Here is a 25,302-nt window from a genome sequence, read left to right as displayed (position 1 = left end):
GGATCGGGTGACTTTGGGACGCTGACCGTCTAAATGTGAGTCAGTTGTCAAGCATCCGAACATAAATCATGTGACCGTAGGGAGGCTGCCACGGTCGTAAGTGTGAAAAAGGGTCATAAGTTCATTTTTTTTCCAGTGCCATTTTGTCATTTTGAACGGTCACTAAATGAACTGTTGTAAGTCGAGGACCACCTGTACCACTTCTTTCAGTGTTCTTATAACTTCAAACCGTCGTTAATGAATGGATGTAAGTCGAGGACCACCTGTAGATAAATAAATTGGTTTTCATTTCCACATACAGGTTAGTCCTCGACTTACGACGATTCGTTCAGCGACTGCCCCAAGTTACAACCTGATCAAAATTGGATATTCTATTCTATTCTATTCTATTCCACTGCATTCCATTCCATTATTATTCTATTCTATTCTATTCTATTCTATTCTATTCTATTCTATTCTATTCTATTCTATTCTATTTTATTCTATTCTATTCTATTCTATTCTATTCTATTCTATTCTATTCTACTCTACTCTACTCTACTCTACTCTACTCTACTCTACTCTACTCTTAATTCTATTCTGTTCTATTCTATTCTATTCCATTCCATTATTATTCTATTCTATTCTGTTCTATTCTATTCTATTCCATTCCATTATTCTATTCTGTTCTATTCTATTCTGTTCTGTTCTATTCTATTCATTCTATTCTATTCCATTCCATTCCATTCCATTCCATTCCATTATTCTATTCTATTCCATTCCATTATTATTCTATTCTGTTCTGTTCTATTCTATTCCATTCCATTATTCTATTCTATTCCATTCCATTCCATTCCATTCCATTCCACTGCATTCCATTCCATTATTCTATTCTGTTCTATTCTATTCCATTCCACTGCATTCCATTCCATTCCATTCCATTCCACTCTATTCCATGCCATTCCGCTCCATTCCATTCCACTGCATTCCATTCCATTATTATTCTATTCTGTTCTATTCTATTCCACTGCATTCCATTCCACTGCATTCCATTCCATTCCATTCCATTCCATTATTATTCTATTCTATTCCATTCCACTGCATTCCATTCCATTCCATTATTATTCTATTCTATTCTATTCTATTCTATTCTGTTCTGTTCTATTCTATCTATTCTATTCTATTCCATTCCATTATTCTATTCTGTTCTATTCTATTCATTCTATTCTATTCTATTCATTCTATTCTATTCTGTTCTATTCTATTCTGTTCTGTTCTATTCTATTCTATTCTATTCTATCTATTCTATTCCATTCCATTCCACTGCATTCCATTCCATTCCATTATTCTATTCTATTCCATTCCATTCCACTGCATTCCATTCCATTCCATTCCATTCCATTCCATTCCATTATTCTATTCTATTCCATTCCATTCCATTCCATTCCATTCCATTCCATTCCATTATTCTATTCTATTCTATTCTATTCCATTCCATTCCATTCCATTCCATTCCATTATTCTATTCTATTCCATTCCATTCCATTCCATTATTCTATTCTGTTCTGTTCTATTCTATCTATTCTATTCTATTCCATTCCATTATTCTATTCTATTCCATTCCATTCCATTCCATTCCATTCCACTGCATTCCATTCCACTGCATTCCATTCCATTCCATTCCATTCCATTCCATTCCATTATTCTATTCTATTCTGTTCTATTCTATTCTATTCTATTCTATTCCATTCCATTATTATTCTATTCTATTCTATTCCATTCCATTATTATTCTATTCTATTCCATTCCATTCCATTCCATTCCACTGCATTCCATTCCATTATTATTCTATTCTGTTCTATTCTATCTATTCTATTCCATTCCATTATTATTCTATTCTATTCTATTCCATTCCATTATTCTATTCTGTTCTGTTCTATTCTATTCTGTTCTATTCTATTCCATTCCATTATTATTCTATTCTATTCTATTCCATTCCATTATTCTATTCTATTCCATTCCATTCCACTGCATTCCATTCCATTCCATTCCATTATTATTCTATTCTATTCTATTCTATTCTATTCTATTCTATTCTATTCTGTTCTATTCTATTCTATTCCATTCCATTATTATTCTATTCTGTTCTGTTCTATTCTATTCTATTCCATTCCATTCCATTCCATTCCATTATTCTATTCTGTTCTATTCTATTCCATTCCATTCCATTCCATTATTATTCTATTCTGTTCTGTTCTATTCTGTTCTATTCTATCTATTCTATTCTATTCCATTCCATTCCATTCCATTCCATTATTCTATTCTGTTCTATTCTATTCTGTTCTATTCTATTCTATTCTGTTCTGTTCTATTCTATTCTATTCCATTCCATTCCATTCCATTCCATTCCATTATTCTATTCTTAAGTACATGCCAGTTGCCAAGCATCTCAGTTTGGATCATGTGACCATAGGGAGGCTGCCACGGTCGTAAGTGTGAAAAAACAGTCACTAAATGAACTGTTGTAAGTCGAGAACTTTCTGTAGTTGCCTTTTTGTCAGGTTTCATGAAGCAATTGTTTTATCTTTCCGTCCTGTTTGGAGTGAAACACACTCACGCTGTTGCACCCATTTTACAACCTTTCTTGCCACCGTTGTTAAGCGAATCATTGCAGATGTTAAGTTCGTGACCCGGTTGTTAAGTGAATCGGGCTACTTTATTGACTTCGTTTGTCCAAAGGTCGCAAAAGGGGATCACGTGACCCCTGGACATTGCAACCGTCGTAACTATGAGTCAGTTGTCAAGCATCCGAATATAAATCATGTGACCATAGGGAGGCTGCCACGGTCGTAAGTGTGAAAAAACAGCCATATACAGGTAGTCCTCGACTTACGACCACAATCGAGCCCCAAATTTGTGTTGTTGAGTGAGAAATTTGTTAAGTGAATTTTGCCCCATTTTACAACTTTTCTTGCCACATTTCTTATTTATTTATTTATTTATTTATTTATTTATTTATTTATTTAGATTTTTATACCGCCCTTCTCCCGAAGGACTCAGGGAGCCAAAGTATAAAAACAACACAATGTACAATTAAAACAAAAACTTAAAACAAACATAATCCATAAATGGCCGAAATTAAAACAATCAAATTTCAAAAACCCTTAAAATATATAAATAATAACCCCGATTAAAATTGTTTAGAATTAAAAGTTGAGAATTAAAAATTTAAGCCAGTCCCGCTTGAATAAACAAATGCGTTTTCAGCTCACGGCGAAAGGTCCGAAGATCAGGCACTTGGCGTAAATCAGGGGGAAGTTCGTTCCAGAGAGTAGGAGCCCCCACAGAGAAGGCCCTTCCCCTGGGGGCCGCCAGCCGACATTGTCTGGCGGACGGCACCCTGAGAAGTCCCTCTGTGAGAGCGTATGGGTCGGTGGGAGGCATGTGGTAACAGCAGGCGGTCCCGTAAGTACCCAGGCCCCAAGCCATGGAGCGCTTTAAAGGTGGTAACCAGAACCTTGAAGCGCACCCGAAAGACCACAGGTAGCCAGTGCAGTCTGCGCAGGAGCGGTGTTACCCGGGAGCCGCGTGTGGCTCCCTCAATCACCCGCGCAGCTGCATTCTGGACCAGCTGGAGCCTCCGAGTGCATCTCAAGGGGAGCCCCATGTAGAGAGCATTGCAATACTTAAGGGAATCACTGCAGTTCTTAAACGAGTCACAGGGTCGTTAAGTGAATCTGGCTTCCTCCTGGACTTTGCTTGTCAGAAGGTCGCAAAAGGGGATCGGGTGACTTTGGGACGCTGCGACCGTCCTAAATGTGAGTCAGCTGTCAAGCATCCGAATGTAAATCACGTGACCCTGGAGACGCTACCAGGGTCGCAAGTGTGAAAAACGGCCCTCGGTCACTTTTTTTTAGTGAACGGTCACTAAATGAACTGTTGTAAGTAGAGGACTACCTGTACCACTTCTTTCAGTGTTCTTATAACTTCAAACCGTCGTTAATGAATGGATGTAAGTCGAGAACTTTCTGTAGTTGCCTTTTTTTGTCAGGTTTCATGAAGCAATTGTTTTATCTTTCCGTCCTGTTTGGAGTGAAACACACTCACGCTGTTGCCCCATTTTACAAGCTTTCCTGCCACCGTTAAGTGAATCCCTGCAGTTGTTAAGTGAGTGACATGGTTGTTAAGTGAACCTGGTTTCCCCGTTGACTTTGCTTGCCAGGTCACAAACAAGGGTTCACGTGACCCCAGGACACTGCAAACGTCATAAACCTGAATGTTGTGATCCGCCAGCAGCCTGCAGAGCTGGCAACGGAGTCAGAGAGCGATGAGGCTGAGGAAGAACATGGGCCAGTCCTGGAGGCTGGGGAAGGCCCGGATGAGGGCTCTGCGTCGGAGGCAGAGGTGGGGCCAGGACCATCGGGGAGTGGGGCGCGGACTCCCGAGCCTCCAGAGACTGATAGTAGTGAGGCAGAGGAACAGGAGGAGCCTGTTCCTAATGCACGCACGAGAAGAGCTGCCAGAAGGCAAGAGCAGCTCAAGCAGAGAGGACAACTTGGGAGTAAGGCCAGGAGATGATTGGCCCCTCCCATAAGGCTTAAAAGACCAGCAACAGCATTTGGGCTTTGCCGGAAAACAACATTGATAAGCTTCGTCTTGCTGCATTTATTTCTCATTGGCGTCTTCTGCTTCTGAACTTTTGTCAAGAAGGACCTTTGGCAGTTTGCCTAATTGGACCAAGGTTTGCAATAGGACTGAGGAATTTGTGTTGGGAGGAATTTGCTTTAATTTAGTTGGACTATGCTGAGAATAAAGTAATTCCCAGCTGTTTGAATAAAGTTTGTTTGTTTTTACACTGACTGAGTTTCCTACTACCTACTTGGGCCTGGGTCACAACACACGCGCTAAAAAAACACACACAGGCCCTGGTTCTTGGGAAATGAAACACAACCAAACTGCAAAGTCACACAACAACAATTCTTCACACCGACCTTGTCGAGGTATTGAGGGAGCAGCTTTTCAAACATCTTGGCTACGTTTTCGCTGATCTCCGATGGCTTAATCACCACAGCATTGCCTGAAAAACAACACATACAAAGGAATGGAGAATTAAAGGGCACCCTGAGGTTATCAAGTCCAACCCCGCGCTCCATGCCAGAACCCAAATTACAGGTAGTTGTCGACTTATCATCACATCTGGGGAGGCCAGAATTTCCACCGCTAAGCAAGACGGTTGTTAAGGGGAGGCGGGTTCGATTTTACAACTTTTTCTACCACGGTTGCCGAGTGAATCTTTGTGGTCATTAAGTCGAATCGTGCGGATTTTAAGCGAATTGACTTCTCCCGCTCACTTGGGTCGTAGGTAGCTTTTTTTCTGGTCCGTCATAAGTTGGAATTGTTGCTAAGCTGCCAGTTGTAAGTTGAGGACTAGCTGTATTTATTCCGTCTTTAAGAATGAATGGAAATGAATGTTATTTTACAGGGGTTTTTTTTTTGCTATATGTTTTATGGCAGTCCTTGACTTACAAAAGCTCGTTTAGTGACCATTCGAAGTTGCAACGGCACTTTAAAAAGTGATTTATTTTCACGTTTCACGTTTTTCACACTCACAACCCCTGTGGTCAGGGGATCAAAATTCAGACACTCGGCAACTGGCTCCTATTTATGACGAAGGCTGCAGTATTACGTGATCCCCTTTTGATCGGCAAAGTCAATGGCGAAGCCAGATTCGCTTAGTAACATGCGAGTAACTGAACAACGGCAGCGATTCGCTTAGCAGTGGTGGCCAGAAAGGTCGTAAAACGGGGCAAAGCTCCCTTAAACAGATGTCTCACTTAGCAACAGAAATTTCGGGCTCATTACAGAAGAAGCTTCTCGGATGAGAAGAGAAACGTCTTCAAAGAAAAACCCAGAAAGTCCAGTTGTCTCTTGAAAAAAGGCACCTTTGGGATCAGGGGTGAAATGCTACCAGTTTATTCTCCAAGGTCCAAGGTCCCTTCCAACTCTATTATTCTGCCTGCCTTCCTTCCTTCCTTCCTTCCTTCCTTCCTTCCTTCCTTCCTTCCTTCCTTCCTTCCTTCCTTCCTTCCTTCCTCATCACTGGAGGTACCATCATTGAAATGGTAGAAGGTCTCCTGCTTGAGCAGGGGGTTGGACTAGAAGATCTTCAAGGCCCCTTCCAATTCAGTTATGCTACTATCCTTCCTTCCTTCCTTCCTTCCCTCCCTCCCTCGTTTTCTCTTTCTCCTCCCTCCCTCCCGCAATTATTCATTCTCTTTGATAGAAGAGAATCCCTTCTATCCCTTCTTTCCTTCCTTCCTTCCTTTCCTTCCTTCCTTCCTTCCCTCCCTCTCTTCCCTCCCTTTCCTTCCTTCCCTTCCTTCCTTCCCTCCTTCCCTCCCTCCCTCGTTTTCTCTTTCTCCTCCCTCCCTCCCGCAATTATTCATTCTCTTTGATAGAAGAGAATCCCTTCTATCCCTTCTTTCCTTCCTTCCTTCCTTCCTTCCTTCCTTCCTTCCTTCCTTCCTTCCTTCCTTCCTTCCTTCCTCCCTCCCTCCCTCCCTCGTTTTCTCTTTCTCCTCCCTCCCTCCATAATTATTCATTCTCTTTGATAGAAGAGAATCCTTCTATCCTTCTTTCCTTCCTTCCTTCCTTCCTTCCTTCCTCCTCCTTCCTCCTTCCTTCCTTCCTTCCTTCCTTCCTTCCTCCTCCCTCGTTTTCTCTTTCTCCTCCCTCCCTCCCTCCCGCAATTATTCATTCTTTGATACAAGAGAATCCCTTCTATCCCTTCTTTCCTTCCTTCCTTCCTTCCCTCCCTCCCTTCCCTCCCTTTCCTTCCTTCCCTTCCTTCCTTCCTTCCTTCCCTTCCTTCCTTCGTTCCCTCCCTCCCTCGTTTTCTCTTTCTCCTCCCTCCCTCCCGCAATTATTCATTCTCTTTGATAGAAGAGAATCCCTTCTATCCCTTCTTTCCTTTCTTCCCTCCCTCCCTTCCCTCCCTTTCCTTCCTTCCCTTCCTTCCTTCCCTTCCTTCCTTCCTTCCTTCCTCCTTCCTCCTCCCTCGTTTTCTCTTTCTCCTCCCTCCCTCCCGCAATTATTCATTCTCTTTGATAGAAGAGAATCCCTTCTATCCCTTCTTTCCTTCCTTCCTTCCTTTCCTTCCTTCCTTCCTTCCTTCCTTCCTCCCTCCTCCTCCTTCCTCCCTTTCTTCCTTCCTTCCTTCCTTCCTTCCTTCCTCCCTCCTTCCTTCCTCCTTCCTTTCTTTTCCTTCCCTTCCTTCCTTCCTTCCTTTCCTCCCTCCCTTCCTTTCTTTCCTTCCTTCCTTTCCTTCCTTCCTTCCTTTCCTTCCTTCCTTCCTTCCTTCCTTCCTTTCCTCCCTCCCTTCCCTTTCTTCCTTCCTTCCTTTCCTTCCCTTCCTTTCCTTCTCCATCACTGGAGATTTTTAAGAATAGACTGAACAGCCACCTGCCTGAAATGGTAGAGGGTCTCCTGCTTGAGCAAGGGGCTGGACTAGAAGACCTCCAAGGTCCCTTCCAGCTCTATTCTGATGCTGAGGATTCCAAGTCAGTAAAAAGCAGAGACATCATCCTGCCAACAAAAGGGCGTATAGTCAAGGCTCTGGTTTTCCCAGTTGCAATGGATGGCTGTGAAGGTTGGGCCATAAGGAAGGCTGAGCGCCAAAGAATTGAGGCCTTTGAACTCTGGTGCTGGAGAAGACTCCTGCGAGTCCCTTGCACTGCAAGGCCATCCAACCGGTCAGTCCTAGAGGAGATCAACCCTGACGGCTCTTTAGAAGGCCAGATCCTGAAGAGGAAACTCAAATCCTTTGGCCACCTAATGAGAAGGAAGGACTCCCTGGAGAAGAGCCGAATGCTGGGAACGATGGAGGGCAAAAGAAGAAGGGGACGACAGAGAACGAGGTGGCTGGATGGAGTCACTGAAGCAGTTGGCGGGAGCTTAAATGGACTCCAGAGGATGGTAGAGGACAGGAAGGCCTGGAGGAACGTTGTCCATGGGGTTGCGATGGGTTGGACACGACTTCATAACTAACAACGATGATTGATAGATAGACAGACAGACAGACAGACAGACATAGATCAATCGATCCAAGGGAATCCTGCGAGTCCCTTGCACTGCAAGGTCATCCAACCGGTCAGTCCTAGAGGAGATCAACCCAGACTGCTCTTTAGAAGGTCAGATCCTGAAGAGGAAACTCAGATACTTTGGACACCTAAGAAGAAGGAAGAACTCCCTGGAGAAGAGCCGAATGCTGGGAACAATGGAGGGCAAAAGAAGAATGGGACGGCAGAGAACGAGGTGGCTGGATGGAGTCACTGAAGCAGTCGGTGGGAGCTTAAATGGACTCCAGAGGATGGTAGAGGACAGGAAGGCCTGGAGGAACGTGGTCCATGGGGTCGCGATGGGTCAGACACGACTTTGCAACTAACAACAAAAAAACCCACCTACCGGCAGCGATGGCTGCTATCAGAGGCTGCATGATCAAGACGAAGGGGTAGTTCCATGCCCCGATGACCAGGACCACTCCCAGGGGCTCCCGATGGATGTAAGTCTTGTCACTCAAGGTCAGGACTGTCTTCTCTACCGCCTGAGGGCTCGCCCAGTCGGGAACCTTCTCCAGCATCAGGTCAATTTCGCCCAGGACAATCATAAACTCGTAGCTGAAGCTGTTTAATTCACTCTGCAAGAGTCACATTTGTGTCGGTTGGGAGGGGCATGATATAAAATTTATTTTTATTTATTTGTTTGTTTGTTTACTTACTTACTTACTTATTTATTTTGTCAAACACAACAGTATATATAAGTATAAGCATGAAATAACCATACGAATTGGATTCCACCAAAGGGAACATTAGGACAGGAACGGAAGGCACGCTGGTGCTCTTATGCACGGCCCTTACAGACCTCTTAGGAATGGGGTGAGGTCAATAGTAGATAGTAGTTTTTGGTTAAAGCTTTGGGGATTTTGGGAAGAGACCACAGAGTCAGGTAGTGCATTCCAGGCATTAACAACCCTGTTACCGAAGTCGTATTTTCTGCAATCAAGATTGGAGCGGTTCACATTAAGCTTAAATCTATTGTGTGCTCGTGTATTGTTGCGATTGAAGCTGAAGTCGTCTTCGACAGGAAGGACACTGTAATAGATGATTCTATGAGTTAAACTCAGGTCATGTCGAAGGCGGCGTAGTTCTAAATTTTCTAAATCCAGAATTTCAAGTCTGGTGGCATGAGGTATTTTGTTGTGATCAGAGGAGCTGCAATTCTGATGCTGAGGATTCCAAGTCAGTAAAAAGCAGAGACATCATCCTGCCAACAAAAGGGCGTATAGTCAAGGCTCTGGTTTTCCCAGTTGCAATGGATGGCTGGGAAAGTTGGGCCATAAGGAAGGCTGAGCGCCAAAGAATTGAGGCCTTTGAACTCTGGTGCTGGAGAAGACTCCTGCGAGTCCCTTGCACTGCAAGGCCATCCAACCGGTCAGTCCTAGAGGAGATCAACCCTGACGGCTCTTTAGAAGGCCAGATCCTGAAGAGGAAACTCAAATCCTTTGGCCACCTAATGAGAAGGAAGGACTCCCTGGAGAAGAGCCGAATGCTGGGAACGATGGAGGGCAAAAGAAGAAGGGGACGACAGAAAACGAGGTGGCTGGATGGAGTCACTGAAGCAGTCGGCGGGAGCTTCAATGGACTCCAGAGGATGGTAGAGAACAGGAAGGCCTGGAGGAACGTTGTCCATGGGGTCGCGATGGGTTGGACACGACTTCGTAACTAACAACGATGATTGATTGATAGATAGATAGATAGCCAGCCAGCCAGACAGAAAGACATAGATCAATCGATCCAAGGGAATCCTGTGAGTCCCTTGCACTGCAAGGCGATCCAACTGGTCAGTCCTAGAGAAGATCAACCCAGACTGCTCTTTAGAAGGTCAGATCCTGAAGAGGAAGCTCAAATACTTTGGCCACCTAATGAGAAGGAAGGACTCACTGGAGAAGAGCCGAATGCTGGGAACGATGGAGGGCAAAAGAAGAAGGGGACGATACAGAATGAGGTGGCTGGATGGAGTCACTGAAGCAGTCGGCGGGAGCTTACATGGACTCCAGAGGACGGTAGAGGACAGGAAGGCCTGGAGGAACGTTGTCCATGGAGTCGCGATGGGTCGGACACGACTTTGCAACTAACAACAAAAAAACCCACCTACCGGCAGCGATGGCTGCTATCAGAGGCTGCATGATCAAGACGAAGGGGTAGTTCCATGCCCCGATGACCAGGACCACTCCCAGGGGCTCCCGATGGATGTAAGTCTTGTCACTCAAGGTCAGGACTGTCTTCTCTACCGCCTGAGGGCTCGCCCAGTCGGGAACCTTCTCCAGCATCAGGTCAATTTCGCCCAGGACAATCATAAACTCGTAGCTGAAGCTGTTTAATTCACTCTGCAAGAGTCACGTTTGTGTCGGTTGGGAGGGGCATGATATAAAATTTATTTTTATTTATTTGTTTGTTTGTTTATTTACTTACTTACTTATTTATTTTGTCAAACACAACAGTATATATAAGTGTAAGCATGAAATAACCATACAAATTGGATTCCACCAAAGGGAACAATAGGACAGGAACGGAAGGCACGCTGGTGCTCTTATGCACGCCCCTTACAGACCTCTTAGGAATGGGGTGAGGTCAATAGTAGATAGTAGTTTTTGGTTAAAGCTTTGGGGATTTTGGGAAGAGACCACAGAGTCAGGTAGTGCATTCCAGGCATTAACAACCCTGTTACCGAAGTCGTATTTTCTGCAATCAAGATTGGAGCGGTTCACATTAAGCTTAAATCTATTGTGTGCTTGTGTATTGTTGAGATTGAAGCTGAAGTCGTCTTCGACAGGAAGGACATTGTAATAGATGATTCTATGAGTTAAGCTCAGGTCATGTCGAAGGCGGCGTAGTTCTAAATTTTCTAAATCCAGAATTTCAAGTCTGGTGGCATGAGGTATTTTGTTGTGATCAGAGGAGCTGCAATTACTGCAGGTTCAAGTCCCACCAAGGCCCAAGGTTGACTCAGCCTTCCATCCTTTATAAGGTAAGTAAAATGAGGACCCAGATTATTGGGGGCAATAAAAGTTGACTTTGTATATAATATACAAATGGATGAAGACTATTGCTTAACACAGTGTAAGCCGCCCTGAGTCTTCGGAGAAAGGCGGGATATAAATGCAAATAATAAAAAAAAAATTATCAGGGGAGAGCAGCAGGCCGCATTTAACATATAACATAACATCAGAGTTGGAAGGGACCTTGGAGGCCTTCTAGTCCAACCCCCTGCCCAGGCAGGAAACCCTACACCATCTCAGTCAGATGGTTATCCAACATTTTCTTAAAAATTTCCAGTGTTGGAGCATTCACAACTTCTGAAGGCAAGTCGTTCCACTTATTAATTGTTCTAACTGTCAGGAAATTTCTCCTTAGTTCTAAGTTGCTTCTTTCTTTGATCAGTTTCCACCCATTGCTTCTTGTTCTACCCTCAGGTGCTTTGGAGAATAGATTGACTCCCTCTTCTTTGTGGCAGCCCCTGAGATATTGGAACACAGCTATCATGTCTCCCCTAGTCCTTCTTTTTGTTAAACTAGACATACCCAGTTCCTGCAACCGTTCTTCATATGTTTTATCCTCCAGTCCCCTAATCATCTTTGTTGCTCTTCTCTGCACTCTTTCTAGAGTCTCAACATCTTTTTTACATCGTGGCGACCAAAACTGGATGCAATATTCCAAGTGTGGCCTTACCAAGGCATTATAAAGTGGTACTAGCACTTCACGTGATCTTGATTCTATCCCTCAGTTTATGCAGCCCACAACTGTGTTGGCTTTTTTAACAGCTGCTGCACACTGCTGGCTCATATCTAAATGATTGTCCACTAGGACTCCAAGATCCCTCTCACAGGTACTACTATTGAGCAAGGTACCACATATACAGTACTGGTGCATTTTGTTTTTTTGGCCTAAATGTAGAATCTTACTTTTTTCACTGTTGAATTTCATTTTGTTAGATAGCGCCCAATTTCCATTTCCCCAGACCCCCTTCCCTCCGGTTTTCCTGAAACCCTGCCAGCAGGAGAAGTCCTGAGTCTCTTTCAACAACTAATTCCTTTACAAGAGAAACTTGGTGTTATTGTGGTCAATTTTATCTTCTCACCCTCCAAGCAAGACCCTGGTAGAAGCGGGCCCTCATCCCACCTGCAATAGGAAACCCCAGGTCAGCTGCATTCAGACAACCAAACGGCTACTTGTGTATCCTCTCCATCCCCAGCGTTCTCCGTACCAACGTCAACACACCCAAACGCTACAGCAGCGCCAACCTTGTTGAGATCCGCCTTCAGGGCTGTGGAGAACTCCTTCTCTTTCTCCTGAACCATCTTCTTCAAGGCTTTCAGCTGCTGGATCCGGAAAGCCAACGGGCGCGTTTTGCCCGTGTTGAAGGCAGCTCGGGCCTGCTCCACCGTCCGCTTCAATTTCTCCATCGCGGTTCCTCGGAAGCTGCGAGAAGACAAAAAAAGGTCAGTCATGGCAGCTAGGACTGGATAAGGGCGAAGGCGAGATAGCACGGATTTCGTTCCCTAGTTGGGTCATGAAACGCCCGCAAGGAAACTACCAAGCTCAGAGAGCATTGAGGAACCCACAGTCCTCTTCCTCCTCCTCCTCCTCCTCTTTCTCTTCTTCCTCCTCTTTTTCCTCCTCCTACCTGCAAACCCCACCCCTTCGTAACATTGATGATGTTCTCTAGTTTGGTAATGAAACATCTGCAAGGAAACCACCAAGCTAAGACAGTACCAAGGACCCACAACCATTATTATCCTCCTTCTCCTCCCTGCAAATTCCGCTCCTTTCTAGCACTGATGATGTTCCCTAGTTAGGTAGTGAAACATCTGCAAGAAAACAACCAAGCTTAGAGAGCATCAAGGACCTCACAGTCCTTCTCTTCGTCCTCCCACTCCCGCAAACCCCATTCCCTTCCAGCACTGATGATGTTCCCTAGTTAGGTAATGAAACAATCAAGCTCAGAGAGAAGCAAGGACCCCACAGTTTTCCTCTTCCTTTTCCTGCTCTTTCTCCTCCTCTCCAGCAAACCCACTTGTAGCACTGATGATGTTATCTAGTTGGGTAATGAAATTAAGCCGCCCTGAGTCTTACATTAATACAATGTAAGCCGCCCTGAGTCTTCAGAGAAGGGCGGGATATAAATTCAAATAAAAAAAAAATGTCTGCAAGAAAACAACCAAGTTCAGAGAGAATGAAGGAACGCACAGCCCTCCTCCTCCTCTTTCTCTTCCTCCTCCTTCTCCTTCACGCCACAACACCCCTTTTCTTTTTAGCGCTGATGATGTTCCTTAGTTGGGTCATGAAACGCCTGCAAGAAAACTACCAAGTTCAGGGAGCACCAAGGACCCCCCCCCAGTTCAGGGTCCCCAAACCGTGGTCACTTTAAGACTTGTGGTCTTCAGCTCCCAGAATTCCTCAGCCAGCAAAGCTTGAAGTCCCCAAGTCTTAAAGTGGCTAAGGTTGGAGACCCCTGCCTCAGTTTGACCCTGAGCTACAGATATTCTTTTCTATCAGTAAGGTAGGGTTTTTGTTTTTTTTACTGCTTGGCTATTTTAATTCGGTTAACCTCATGCAATTATTTTTTATTGCTGTGTTTGTACTGTTCCTTGATCGAACACATTCTGCCCAAGGACTAATTGTGTGTAATCTGGACACTGTAATAATAGAACACTAGTTTAACCACGCAGTATAGCATCCTCTTCCGTTCTCGTCCTCTGGAACATAGCAATTAGCCAATAAATAAACAACCTATGGAGGTAAAATGGATTTTTAACCCATTTATTAGTTTAAGCCTCAATTATTGAGGGCCGGGCCTTCCATTTGGTGTTGAACAGATGTGGCGATGAATTCATAATTTAAACCTTCAACTCCTACCATCAAAATGACGCTACAGAGCACTGCACACCAGAACAACTAGACACAAGAACAGTTTTTTCCCGAAGGCCATCACTCTGCTAAACAAATAATTCCCTCATCACTGTCAGACTATTTACTGAATCTGCACTACTATTAATCGTTTCATAGTTCTCATCACCAATCTCTTTCCACTTATGACTGTATGACTGTAATTGCAACCTATGACCATCATTTGTGTTGTAAATGTTGTACCTTTGATGAAGGTATTTTTTTTCTTTTTCTTTTTTTTATGTACACTGAGAGCATATGCACGAAAACAAATTCCTTTGTCAGGCCTGGAAACCATATTAAACTTTAGGTTTCCAGACGCTGCCACATTTTTATCCTGAGGGGAGGAGGGGGGGTTGAGGGGTATGGTAACATTCTTCAAAGGGTCAAGGTCGGATGGTGTCACGTCTGCAGGAAGAGTGGCAAGAAGTTACTCGAATGAACTGGAAGAACGTGGGACCGTGTGATCATCAGAGGGGTCAGGGGGGTGGGACTATGGGGTTTGTATAACTGGGGAAACGAATCCGGAACTTCAGTTTTGGGAATTGCACTCATCGTGTGCCAGTCTCCTCATGCTAGTAAAGGACTCTGAGAAAAAGAAAAAATGCCTCTGAGTTTCTTTTACGCAGAAGAGGTATTTCTGGAACCTTGACATTATTCCCAAAACTGTAAAAACTTTCTTTTGCTAACGGTACCCTCTCCTCCTCTCAGAGGGGGCCTGTTAGAGGGGTGCTGGGCCCCAGTCTCCGCAACCTCCACAGCGGTGCAAAGACCCAGTGAAGATGGAAGAGCAGCAAGTTGAAAGCGTAGAAGGAGCCACGAAACAGGATTCTAACGATTTAGTAGAAGCCACCTATTTCCCATCTGACGACAGGACCCGAAGCCCCGAAAAGGAAGAGCCAATCACACTTGGCCGATAAAAGAATTCTATTCTATTCTATTCTATTCTATTCTATTCCATTCTGAACGTATCTTTTTTTTTATGTACACTGAGAGTATATGCACCAAAACAAATTCCTTGTGTGTCCAATCACACTTGGCCAATAAAATTCTATTCTATTCTATTCTAGGCGTGGCTCTTGGCAGTCGCATTCTGCCCCCCCCCTTTGGGCCCCCCCAATCACTAATGCATCTCTTGGCGGTGGTGGGATTCAAATAATTTAACAACCGGTTCTCTGCCCTAATGACCAGCTGGGTACGCGTGGCTCGGTGGTCATGTGACCATGTGGGTGTGACCAACTCAACATCACTCACGTTGATGGGCGCTTCGCCTTAGCTGTTACAATGTAATACAGGTTAAGCCGAGAGGCAGTTTCTGTAAGCAGGGCAATAAAGATGAGGCTAGAAATACCACCAGAATGTTTCCTTCCTGCCTTCCTTACAGGATTAGCCCTGTAAAGTGGGAAAAAAAACAAAATGAGATTTCTTCCAATAACTGGTTCTCCGAACTGCTTAGAAAGTTAACAACCGGTTCTCCCGGATAGGTGCGAACCGGCTGAATCCCACAGCTGTCTCTTGGTTAATTTACGAGACTTTTAACAATATTGAGTCGTGAGGGCTCCTAACAAAGTAACCTCCAAACTTGGCAATTTTAAGACTTGTGGATATGCTGGCTGGGGGATTCTGGGAATTGAAAGTCCCCAAGTCTTAAAAGTTGCCAGCTTTGGAGACTCCTTGCCCTAGAGTTAGTCTAAACGGTTGCAGGAACTGGGCCAGGCTAGTCTAGGGAAGAGAAGGACCAGGGGAGGGAGACAGGATACCATCTTCCAATATTTGAGGGGCTGCCACAAAGAGGAGGGGGTCATGCTATTTTTCCAAAGCACCTGAAGGCCAGACAAGGAAGAATGGATGGAAACTGACCAAGGAGAGATTCAACCTAGAAATAAGGAGAAATTTTCTGACCTTGAGAACCATCAACCGATGGAACAGAAATTGCCTTCAAGAAGTTGTGGGAGCTTCATCACTTGAAGCTTTCAAGAAGAGACTGCACTGCCGTCTGTCGGAGATGGTGCAGGGTCTCCTGCTTGGGGGGAGGGGTTAGACTAGATGACCTACAAGGTCCCTTCCAATGCTGTTAATCTGTAATATTTGAGGGGCTGCCACAGAGAGGAGGGGGTCAAGCTATTTTCTGGAGACTGTCAAGAGATGGTGCAGGGTCTCCTGCTTGGGCGGGGGTGGGTGGGATTGGACTAGATGACCTACAAGGTCCCCTCCAACTCGGTTAATCAATCTATCTAATTTAGCTCTGCTATCTGTCCTGGGATTTACCGGTTAAATTTTAACAGGTGCTTTTTAGAGGCCAGCTGGATTTAGCTCATCAAATTGGAATGCCATTGTCTTTTTCGCAGCAGGTGAGAACGTCTGGCCAAGAATTTGTAGTCTCCTGGATCGCAACCCCATTGTGTTCTCGGCCAACACCCCACATCAGGTTTGGATTTCTTAAGAGGCCTTTTAGCAACACGATATCCTGGCAGGTCTCCATGTTCGATGGAACAACTCCTTCTTCAAACAGCTTGAGTGGAAATTCAAAGCTTCTCCACTCCAAAAGCAGGTTTTTCTTTCCTGCCTTTCACGGTCACTAAGAGGGGTTAAGGGAGAATCAGGGCCAAGAACGAGATAGGAGGAAAGCGGAAGAGTTGGTCTGGTCTCAATGGTACAGGGAGTCTTCTACTTACGATTGTAATGGAGCTTGCTTGTCACAATTGGAAGACTTTGACTTACAATTTAGAATGGAATGGAATGGGATGGAATAGAATAGAATAGAATAGAATAGAATAGAATAGAATAGAATAGAATAGAATAGAATAGAATAGAATAGAATAGAATAGAATAGAATGAAAGAAATAATAGGAATGGAATGGAATGGAATGGAATGGAATAGAATAGAATAGAATAGAATGAAAGAAATAATAGGAATGGAATGGAATGGAATGGAATAGGATAGGATAGAATAGAATAGAATGAAAGAAATAATAGGAATGGAATGGAATGGAATGGAATGGAATGGAATAGGATAGGATAGGATAGGATAGGATAGGATAGGATAGGATAGGATAGGATAGGATAGAATGAAAGAAATAATAGGAATGGAATGGAATGGAATGGAATGGAATAGAATAGAATAGAATAGAATAGGATAGAATGAAAGAAATAATAGGAATGGAATGGAATGGAATAGGATAGGATAGGATAGGATAGGATAGGATAGGATAGGATAGAATGAAAGAAATAATAGGAATAGAATAGAATAGAATAGAATAGAATAGAATAGAATAGAATAGAATAGAATAGAATAGAACAGAATAGACTGAAAGAAATAATAGGAATGGAATGGAATGGAATGGAATGGAATGGAATGGAATAGAATAGGATAGAATGAAAGAAATAATAGGAATGGAATGGAATAGAATAGAATAGAATAAGAGAAGAGAAGAGAAAATATGGAATAGAATAGAATAAAGAGAATAGAAAATAGAATCATAGAATAGAATATACAGTAGAATATAGAAATAAAATAGAATAGAAAATAGAACAGAATAGAACAGAATAGAATCTGGAAGGGACCTTGGAGGTCTTCTAGTCCAGCCCACTGCTCAAGCAGGAGAACCTATACCATTTCAGATGTGACTGTCTAGTCCCTTCTTGAAAAATCTCCAGTGACGGAGCACTCACAACTTCTGGAGGCAAGCTGTTCCACTGTTTAACTATTGTCACTTCCAAAGGGGCTTTTTTCAGGAAGCAACTGGACTCTCTTGGGTTTTTTTTGAAGACGTTTCCCTTCTCATCCAAGAAGCTTCCTCAGCTCTGACTGGATAGTGGGGAATGGAAGGAGTTGTATCCCTTGCAGACAGCTGGTCATTTGCCTCCTTTTAGAGGGTCGTTGAGGTCACTTGGAGGTTTGCCTGTGTCCACAGGGTCACCTGAGTGGTGCAAATGGTTCCTGTAGTTTGCAATTTTTTTCCTCCGGGAATCCATTCCTACTCCCACACCATTCCAAGGGAGTTCATCCCAAATTGCATAGCTAAAAGTCTGTAGAGATTCTCCGTCATCCAGGTCACGGTTGTCCCAAAGTTGCTTTTTTCAGGAGGCAACTGGACTTTGTTTTGTTTTGTTTACTTTTGAAGATGTTTCGCTTCTCATCCAAGAGGCTTCTTCCGCTCTGCCTGGATGATGGGGAACGGAAGGATTTCTATTCCTTGCAGACAGCCGGTCATTTGCGTCCTTTTAGAGAGTCATTGAGGCCACTTGGAGGTTCGTCTGTATCCTCAGGGTCACTTGAGTGGTGCAAATGGTTCCTGTAGTCTGCAGTTTTTCCTCTGGAATTCCTCTGGAATTCCATTCCTTCTCCCACACCATCCAAAATTGTATAGCTAAAAGTCAGACTCCCAAGTGCTCCAACAACCCTCTAAAAGGATGCAAATGCCCAGCTTGTCTGCAAGGAATATAAATCCTTCCCTTCCCCACCATCCAGTCAGAGCTGAAGAAGCTTCTTGGATGAGAAGCGAAACATCTTCAGAGAAAAACCAGAAAGTCCAGTTGTCTCTTGAAAAAAATCCCACCTTTGGGACAACCTGTGACCTGGATGACTTGAGAATCTCCACAGAGATTCTTTTAGCGAGTCAAATCAGTGCAGTTTAATATCTTGGGTGAATCAAGCCCAGGAATGTAGCCCAGGAATGCAGATGGTACTAAGCTGGCAGGAAGAGCCAACACCTTAGATAATAGGCTGAAGATCCAGATGGAGCTGGACAGACTTGAACCCTGGGCCCTGTCTAACAAAATGAAATTCAACGTAGAGAAAAGGAAAGTCTTACACTTAGGCAAGGAAAACCAAAACTACACATATAGATTGGGAGAAACCAGGCTTAATAGCAGTAACTCGGAGAGGGACCTTGGCGTCTTAGTGGACAACCAGTTAAACATGAGCCAGCAGAGTGCAGCGGCAGCCAAAAAAGCCAACGGAATTATAAGTTGCATTAAGAGAGGGTTACAAGATCAAGGGAGGTATTAATACCACTCTATAAAGCCTTAGTAAGGCCACACCTAGAGTCCTGCATCCAGTTTTGATCACAACACTATAAAAAAGATGCGGAGACTCTAGAAAGAGTGCAGAGAAGAGCAACCAGGATGATGAGGGGACTGGAGGCTAAAACATATGAAGAACGGTTGCAGGAACTGGGCCTGGCAAGTCTAGGGAAGAGAAGGACCATGTGAGACAGGAGAGCATCTTTCAATATTTGAGGGGCTGCCACAGAGAGGAGGAAGGGGTCAAGCTATTTTCCAAAGCACCTGAAGGCCAGACAAGGAATAATGGATGGAAACTGAAAAAGAACAAGAAATAAGGAGAATTTTTCTGACAGTGAGAAACATCAACCCATGGAACAGAAGTTGCCTTCAGAAGTTGCGGGAGCTTCATCCCTGGAGGCTTTCAAGAAGACTGCCACCTGTCAGAAATGGCGTAGGGTCTCCTGCTTGGGAGGTTGGACTAGATGACCTACAAGGCCCCTTCCAACTCTGTTAATGTTAATCTATTCAGTTTCAAAACAGAGCCAAACTTCCGGAAGAGAGAGGGGCAGCTTCCCCTGTTGAATTCTTGACTTTGCATGAAAAACTTGTTTTTGGTTTTTTTGCACTTAAACCTGCAGAAAGCAGTCTGGACGGACAGATGCCCCCTAAAATTGACCCCATCGCTGCTCCGCCCCGCATCCTCCCAGTCCTGGCCCATCATGAAATCCTGTTGGTTTTTTTTCCCCAGCCAAATTCTTGATCTTTTACAGAAATTCAAGGCAGCCCATCTCTCTCCCGTTTTTGCAGCAAAGCAGGCAGACATTTCCCCAAGAGAGCTCGCTGTTAAGAAGTTTTGCTAAGGAATATCTCTTCTTTTTTTCCCCCTCCAGCAGGCAGCAATTCAACAGGGCCAGCTGTGCAACAGGGAAAAACTCGGATAGGAAGGAACAGCCCTGTTGGAATCCCTAATAAAAATTGTTCTGGCTCTCCCTTTACTGATTCCTGTAACCACTTTTTAATTTTAGTCCAGAAAACTATACAAAGGATACACAATACTTAATACTACATATACTAACAGCAGCACGTAGAGCTTACGCGCAAAATAGGAAGAAGGAGAACCCACCAACCAGAAGAAAGTTTAATTAAGAAAATCCCAGAATGTGCAGAGATGGATAAACTCACAAAAGAAATCAAAGAAAAAAAGGATACAGATTATTATAAGGCCTGGTGTAGATGGTATGAACGGTTAGAAAACAGGAAAGATAATGAAAATTGAACAACAGGATAAAATCTGCATGTAGATGCAATAAAGAAAAGGTAGATGAAATAAAGGAAGATAGATAATATAAAAGTAGAATAAGATAGAATTAAAATACGTATACATTGTAAGAAAGGACCGCTTTAAATAAGCTGATAAGAAACAGTGAGAGGTATATAAATGTGGTATGTTTGTCTTGTGTTTTAATGTGTTCAAAATTTTAAAAAAACTTTTTATATAAAAAAGGAAGGACCAGCCCTGTTGGAATCCCTAACAAGAATTGTCCTGGCTCTCCCTTTATTGATTCCTGTATTATCTCTACTTTTTAATTTTAGCCCAGAAAACTATACAAAGGATACACAATACACAACTAACAGCAGCATGTATAGCTTACCCGCAAAATTGGAAGGAGGAGAACCCACCAACAGGAGGAGGTTTAATTAAAAAAAATCCTAGAATGTGCAGAGATGGATAAACTCCCAAAAGAAAATCAAAGAACCTGTATGTAGATGAAATCTGTACGTAAATGCAATAAAGAAATGTAGATGAAATGCAGATGAAATAAAGGAAGATAGATAATATAAAAGTAGAATAAGATAGAATTAAAATACGTATACATAGTAAGAAAAGGACCGCTTTGAATAAGCTGATAAGAAACAGTGATAGGTATATAAATATGCTATGTTTGTCTTGTCTTTTAACGTATTCAAAATTCTAGGAAGTTACCCACCCACCCCCCCTCCTAGAAGAATGAAATATGAATTAGAAAATATTAAAAAGGCAGAATATATTTCCCTGGATGTTTCTGCCAACAAAATAATAGAATAGAATTTTTATTGGCCAAGTGTGATTGGACACACAAGGAATTTGTCTTGGTGCATCTGCTCTCAGTGTACATAAAAGAAAAGATACCTTCATCAAGGTACAACATTTACAACACAATTGATGGTCAATATATCAATATAAATCATAAGGATTGCCAGCAACAAAATAAAAAACTTTTAAAAATAAAAATAAAATAAAAATAATAATTAAAAAAAAGGAAAGAGAAGTTGAGCAAGAACTTTGCCACCCCCTCCCCCAGCCCCAGATTAGGCAGGAATCCCACAGGGCGGATCCCCCATAGACCCACCTTTCACCTTTACCTCTGCAAAATCCGGGCAGGCGGCAGGCAGACACTCAACAGGGGCAGCTGCTTTCCCCAGCAGTCGATTTCCAATCTGCACCTGTTGAACTTCCGCCTGCCTTGCTAGGAAAAGGACAGCCTCCAAGCTCCGCCTTCAGACCCGGACTTTAAAGCTTGAAGCGACCATTCCCACGTTTCAACTCCGACCCGTGTTCAGCGACACGCCCCCACCTCCGTGGGAACTTTCTCCAGGTTTTGCAGACGGGACATTTCCGACTTCCGGCTCCACGCCCGACTTCTGGCAAGCTCTCTTCCGGTTTTAGGCAAGCCTAACCCCGCCCCCTTTTCCCAGCGCGGTGCGTTTCTTCTCTCCTCTCTCGCGCGTCCCTTTGAGAATTTAAGTATCGCGAGATAATCTAAAGCAGGCGGAGGAGGCGAAGGAGCTGCTCTCGGCTGGCCGCCCGCGGTGCTCTGCGGTACTGCAGGCGCCTTTTTTTTTGCAGATGGTCCGCGCGTTGTAATAGGCTGGCTGGATGGCTGACTAGGGAATTCTGGGAGTTGAAGTCGCCTTAAAGTTTCCGGGTTTGAGAAACACTGCGCCTGCTCAGTTTAAAACCCGTAGACTCAGAGGATACAAGCTGGTCCTTGACTTACGACCACGACTGAGCCCAAAATTTTTTTTATTATTATTATTATTATTATTATTATTTATTAAATTTCTATACTGCCCTTCTCCCGAAGGACTCAGGGCGGTTTACAGCCAAATAAAACACAAACAATATACAATTAAGAACAAAATTAAAAAACTTATTATACAGTTGGCCAATTATAAAAACATTTAAAATCTAAAAAACCCATTAAAATTCATCTAGAAATTTAGAAATTTAAAAATTTAACAAAAAACTTAGGCCAGCCCCGCGCGAGTAAATAAATACGTTTTCAACTCGTGGCGAAAGGTCCGAAGATCAGGTATTTGGCGCAAGCCAGGGGGAAGTTCATTCCAGAGGGTAGGAGCCCCCACAGAGAAGGATCTTCCCCTGGGGGCCGCCAGCCGGCATTCTTTGGCGGACGGCACCCTAAGGAGACCCTCTCTGTGTGAGCGTACGGGTCGGTGGGAGGCATGGGGTAACAGTTGGCGGTCCCGTAAGTACCCTGGCCCCAAGCCATGGAGCGCTTTAAAGGTAGTGACCAAAACCTTAAAGTGCACCCGAGAGACCACAGGCAGCCAGTGCAGCCTGCACAGGAGTGGTGTCACATGGGAGCCACGTGCGGCTCCCTCTATCACCCGCGCAGCTGCGTTCTGAACTAACTGAAGCCTCCGAGTGCACTTCAAGGGGAGCCCCATGTAGAGAGCATTGCAGTAATCCAAGCGAGAGGTAACAAGAGCATGAGTGATCGTGCATAAGGCATCCCAGTCAAGGAAGGGGCGCAACTGGCGAACCAGGCGAATCTGGTAAAAAGCCCTCCTGGAGACGGCCGCCAAATGATCTTCAAACGACAGCTGTCCATCCAGGAGAACACCCAAGTTGCTCACTCTTTCCATTGGGGCCAATGACTCGCCCCCAACAGTCAGCCACGGCTGCAGCTGACTGTACCGGGGTGCCGGCATCCACAGCCACTCTGTCTTGGAGGGATTGAGCTTGAGCCTGTTTCTCCCCATCCAGACCCGTACGGCTTCCAGGCACCGGGACAGCACTTCAACCGCTTCGTTGGGGTGGCCCGGGGTGGAAAAGTACAGCTGCGTATCATCAGCGTACAGTTGGTATCTCACCCCAAAACCACTGATGATCTCGCCCAGCGGCTTCATGTAGATGTTGAACAGGAGGGGCGAGAGGATCGACCCCTGCGGCACCCCACATATAAGGCGCCTCGCGGTCGACCTCTGCCTCCCTGTCAACACTGTCTGCAACCGGTCAGAGAGATAGGAGGAGAACCACCGATAAACGGTGCCTCCACTTCACTTAGCAATTTACGTTGCTAAGTGAAACAAGGGAATTTTGTCCTATTTTACAACGTTTCCTGTTGTAAATTAGGAACAGGGCTGTTTGAGTGAGTTTGGCTTCCCCGTTGATTTTGCTTAGCAGAAGGTTGCCAAAGGGATCATAATACGATTCCGGGATGCAGTGACCGTCATAAATACGAGTTAGTGGCCAACTTTGATTATGTGACCGTGGGGATGCTGTAATGGTCATAATTGTGAAGGACAGTCATAAATCCCTTTTTTTCAGTGCTGTTGTAACTTCAGACAGTCACTAACGGTATAGGGTTTCCTGCTTAAGCAGGGGGTTGGACTAGAAGACCTCCAAGGTCCCTTCCAATTCTCTCTCTTCTCTTCTCTTCTCTTCTCTTCTCTTCTCTTCTCTTCTCTTCTCTTCTCTTCTCTATTCTTAATACTATAAAGCTCTAAGAGTTGTAAACCTAATCTTGCGTAGCTTCTTTTCCAAAAACATCACACTATTAACCAGAGCATATAAAACATTTGCTAGACCAATTCTAGAATACAGCTCGCCTGTTTGGAACCCTCACCACATCTCTGACATCAATACAGTTGAACGTGTCCAGAAATATTTTACAAGAAGAGTTCTCCATTCCTCTGAAAACAATAAAATACCTTATCCCACCAGACTTGAAATCCTAGGCTTAGAAAACTTGGAACTCCGTCGCCTTCGACAAGACCTAAGTTTAACTCACAGAATCATCTATTGTAATGTCCTTCCTGTTAAAGACTACTTCAGTTTCAATTGCAATAATACTACAGCAACCAATAGATTTAAACTTAATGTCAACCGTTTTAATCTAGATTGCAGAAAATATGACTACTGTAACAGAATCATCAGTGCTTGGAATACTTTACCTGACTCTGTGGTCTCTTCCCATAATCCCAAAAGCTTTATCCTAAAACTTTCTACTATTGACCTCACCCCATTCCTAAGAGGACCATAAGGGGCGTGCATAAGCACACAAACGTGCCTACCGTTCCTGTCCTATTGTTTTTCTTTTCTTCTTCCTATATATATATATGCTTATACCTCCTATATTTACTCATATATGTGTTTATATACTATATAATCTTTTTGTATGATACCTACATATATTGTTGTGACAAAATAAATAAATAAATAAATCTCTCCCCTCCCCTCCCCTCTTCTAATCTACTCTACTCTACTCCAGTAATGAGTTTCAATTTCATTTGCTTGCGGGTGAGCACATGCTCGTGTGCACATGAAATGCTTCTGCGCATGCACAGAGACGTCCGGGCAGGTGGGCGGAGCATCCCGCCACTGCTACCGGTTCGCCCGATCCAGGGCGAACCGGTAGCAACCCACTACTGCTTTACTCTAAATGAATGGTTGTAAGTTAAGGACTACTCGTATAGGTATTTTTCGCTCATATATGCAAATAAACACACATTTATAGATATCCCAATTCCAGGGGTGAAAGGTGTATTGTCCCCCTCCGCAGTCCGGGAGACACAAGCGATGACTTAATTAGCTGGCAACTATCAGCTCTGGCAGCAAACTAGCGAGCGTCTGCCAAGTGTCTCTGTTATCTCTCTTGATGCCGATGAGTCAGCCAGGAAACCAGGAACAAACAGCTCTAACTCTCTCCCTCTAAGCAGGTGATTTGCTCACCACGAAGTGGTATAGCAGCCCTTGCTGCTTTTATATCCTGTGGGGTGTGGCTCCATGACTCAGCACTTCCTAGGCCTGCCCCACCCCTGCTTCTGTTGTTCCTGCCTCTCCTGCCTACGAAACCTAGGGTCCAGCCAGGCCTGATTGCCATCAGCTGGGTCTGGAGGCGTGGCCTGGGGAGGGGAAGAGTCAGGGGACGGAGGCCTCGTTATCTCCTCCACCTGGCCTGCCTCTGGTTCCTGGAGCTGAGCCAGGGAAGCCGGTGCTCCAGAGGAAAGTCCTGGCGGCCCTTCCCCC

The 25,302-nt window shown here is 44.2% G+C and overlaps 1 protein-coding gene across 1 annotated transcript in view; it reads right to left on the bottom strand.

The window, feature by feature from the left end:
- ALDH3A2 (aldehyde dehydrogenase 3 family member A2) overlaps positions 1–25,302 on the bottom strand; it is a 55,976-nt gene that overhangs the window by 16,158 nt on the left and 14,516 nt on the right. Inside the window, exons 2-4 of the mRNA XM_058163848.1 lie at positions 12,338–12,515; positions 10,192–10,423; positions 4,971–5,056 (exon numbers count right to left, since the gene is read on the bottom strand). Of these exons, the coding sequence (XP_058019831.1) occupies positions 4,971–5,056; positions 10,192–10,423; positions 12,338–12,499 (480 nt within the window). The 5' untranslated portion in view covers positions 12,500–12,515. The remainder of the gene's footprint in view (positions 1–4,970; positions 5,057–10,191; positions 10,424–12,337; positions 12,516–25,302) is intronic.

This window comes from Ahaetulla prasina, chromosome 1, assembly GCF_028640845.1.
Source record: "Ahaetulla prasina isolate Xishuangbanna chromosome 1, ASM2864084v1, whole genome shotgun sequence".
NCBI lineage: Eukaryota > Metazoa > Chordata > Lepidosauria > Squamata > Colubridae > Ahaetulla > Ahaetulla prasina.
Note: the sequence above shows the minus strand (reverse complement) of the source record. Positions and strands in the feature narration are given on the sequence as shown.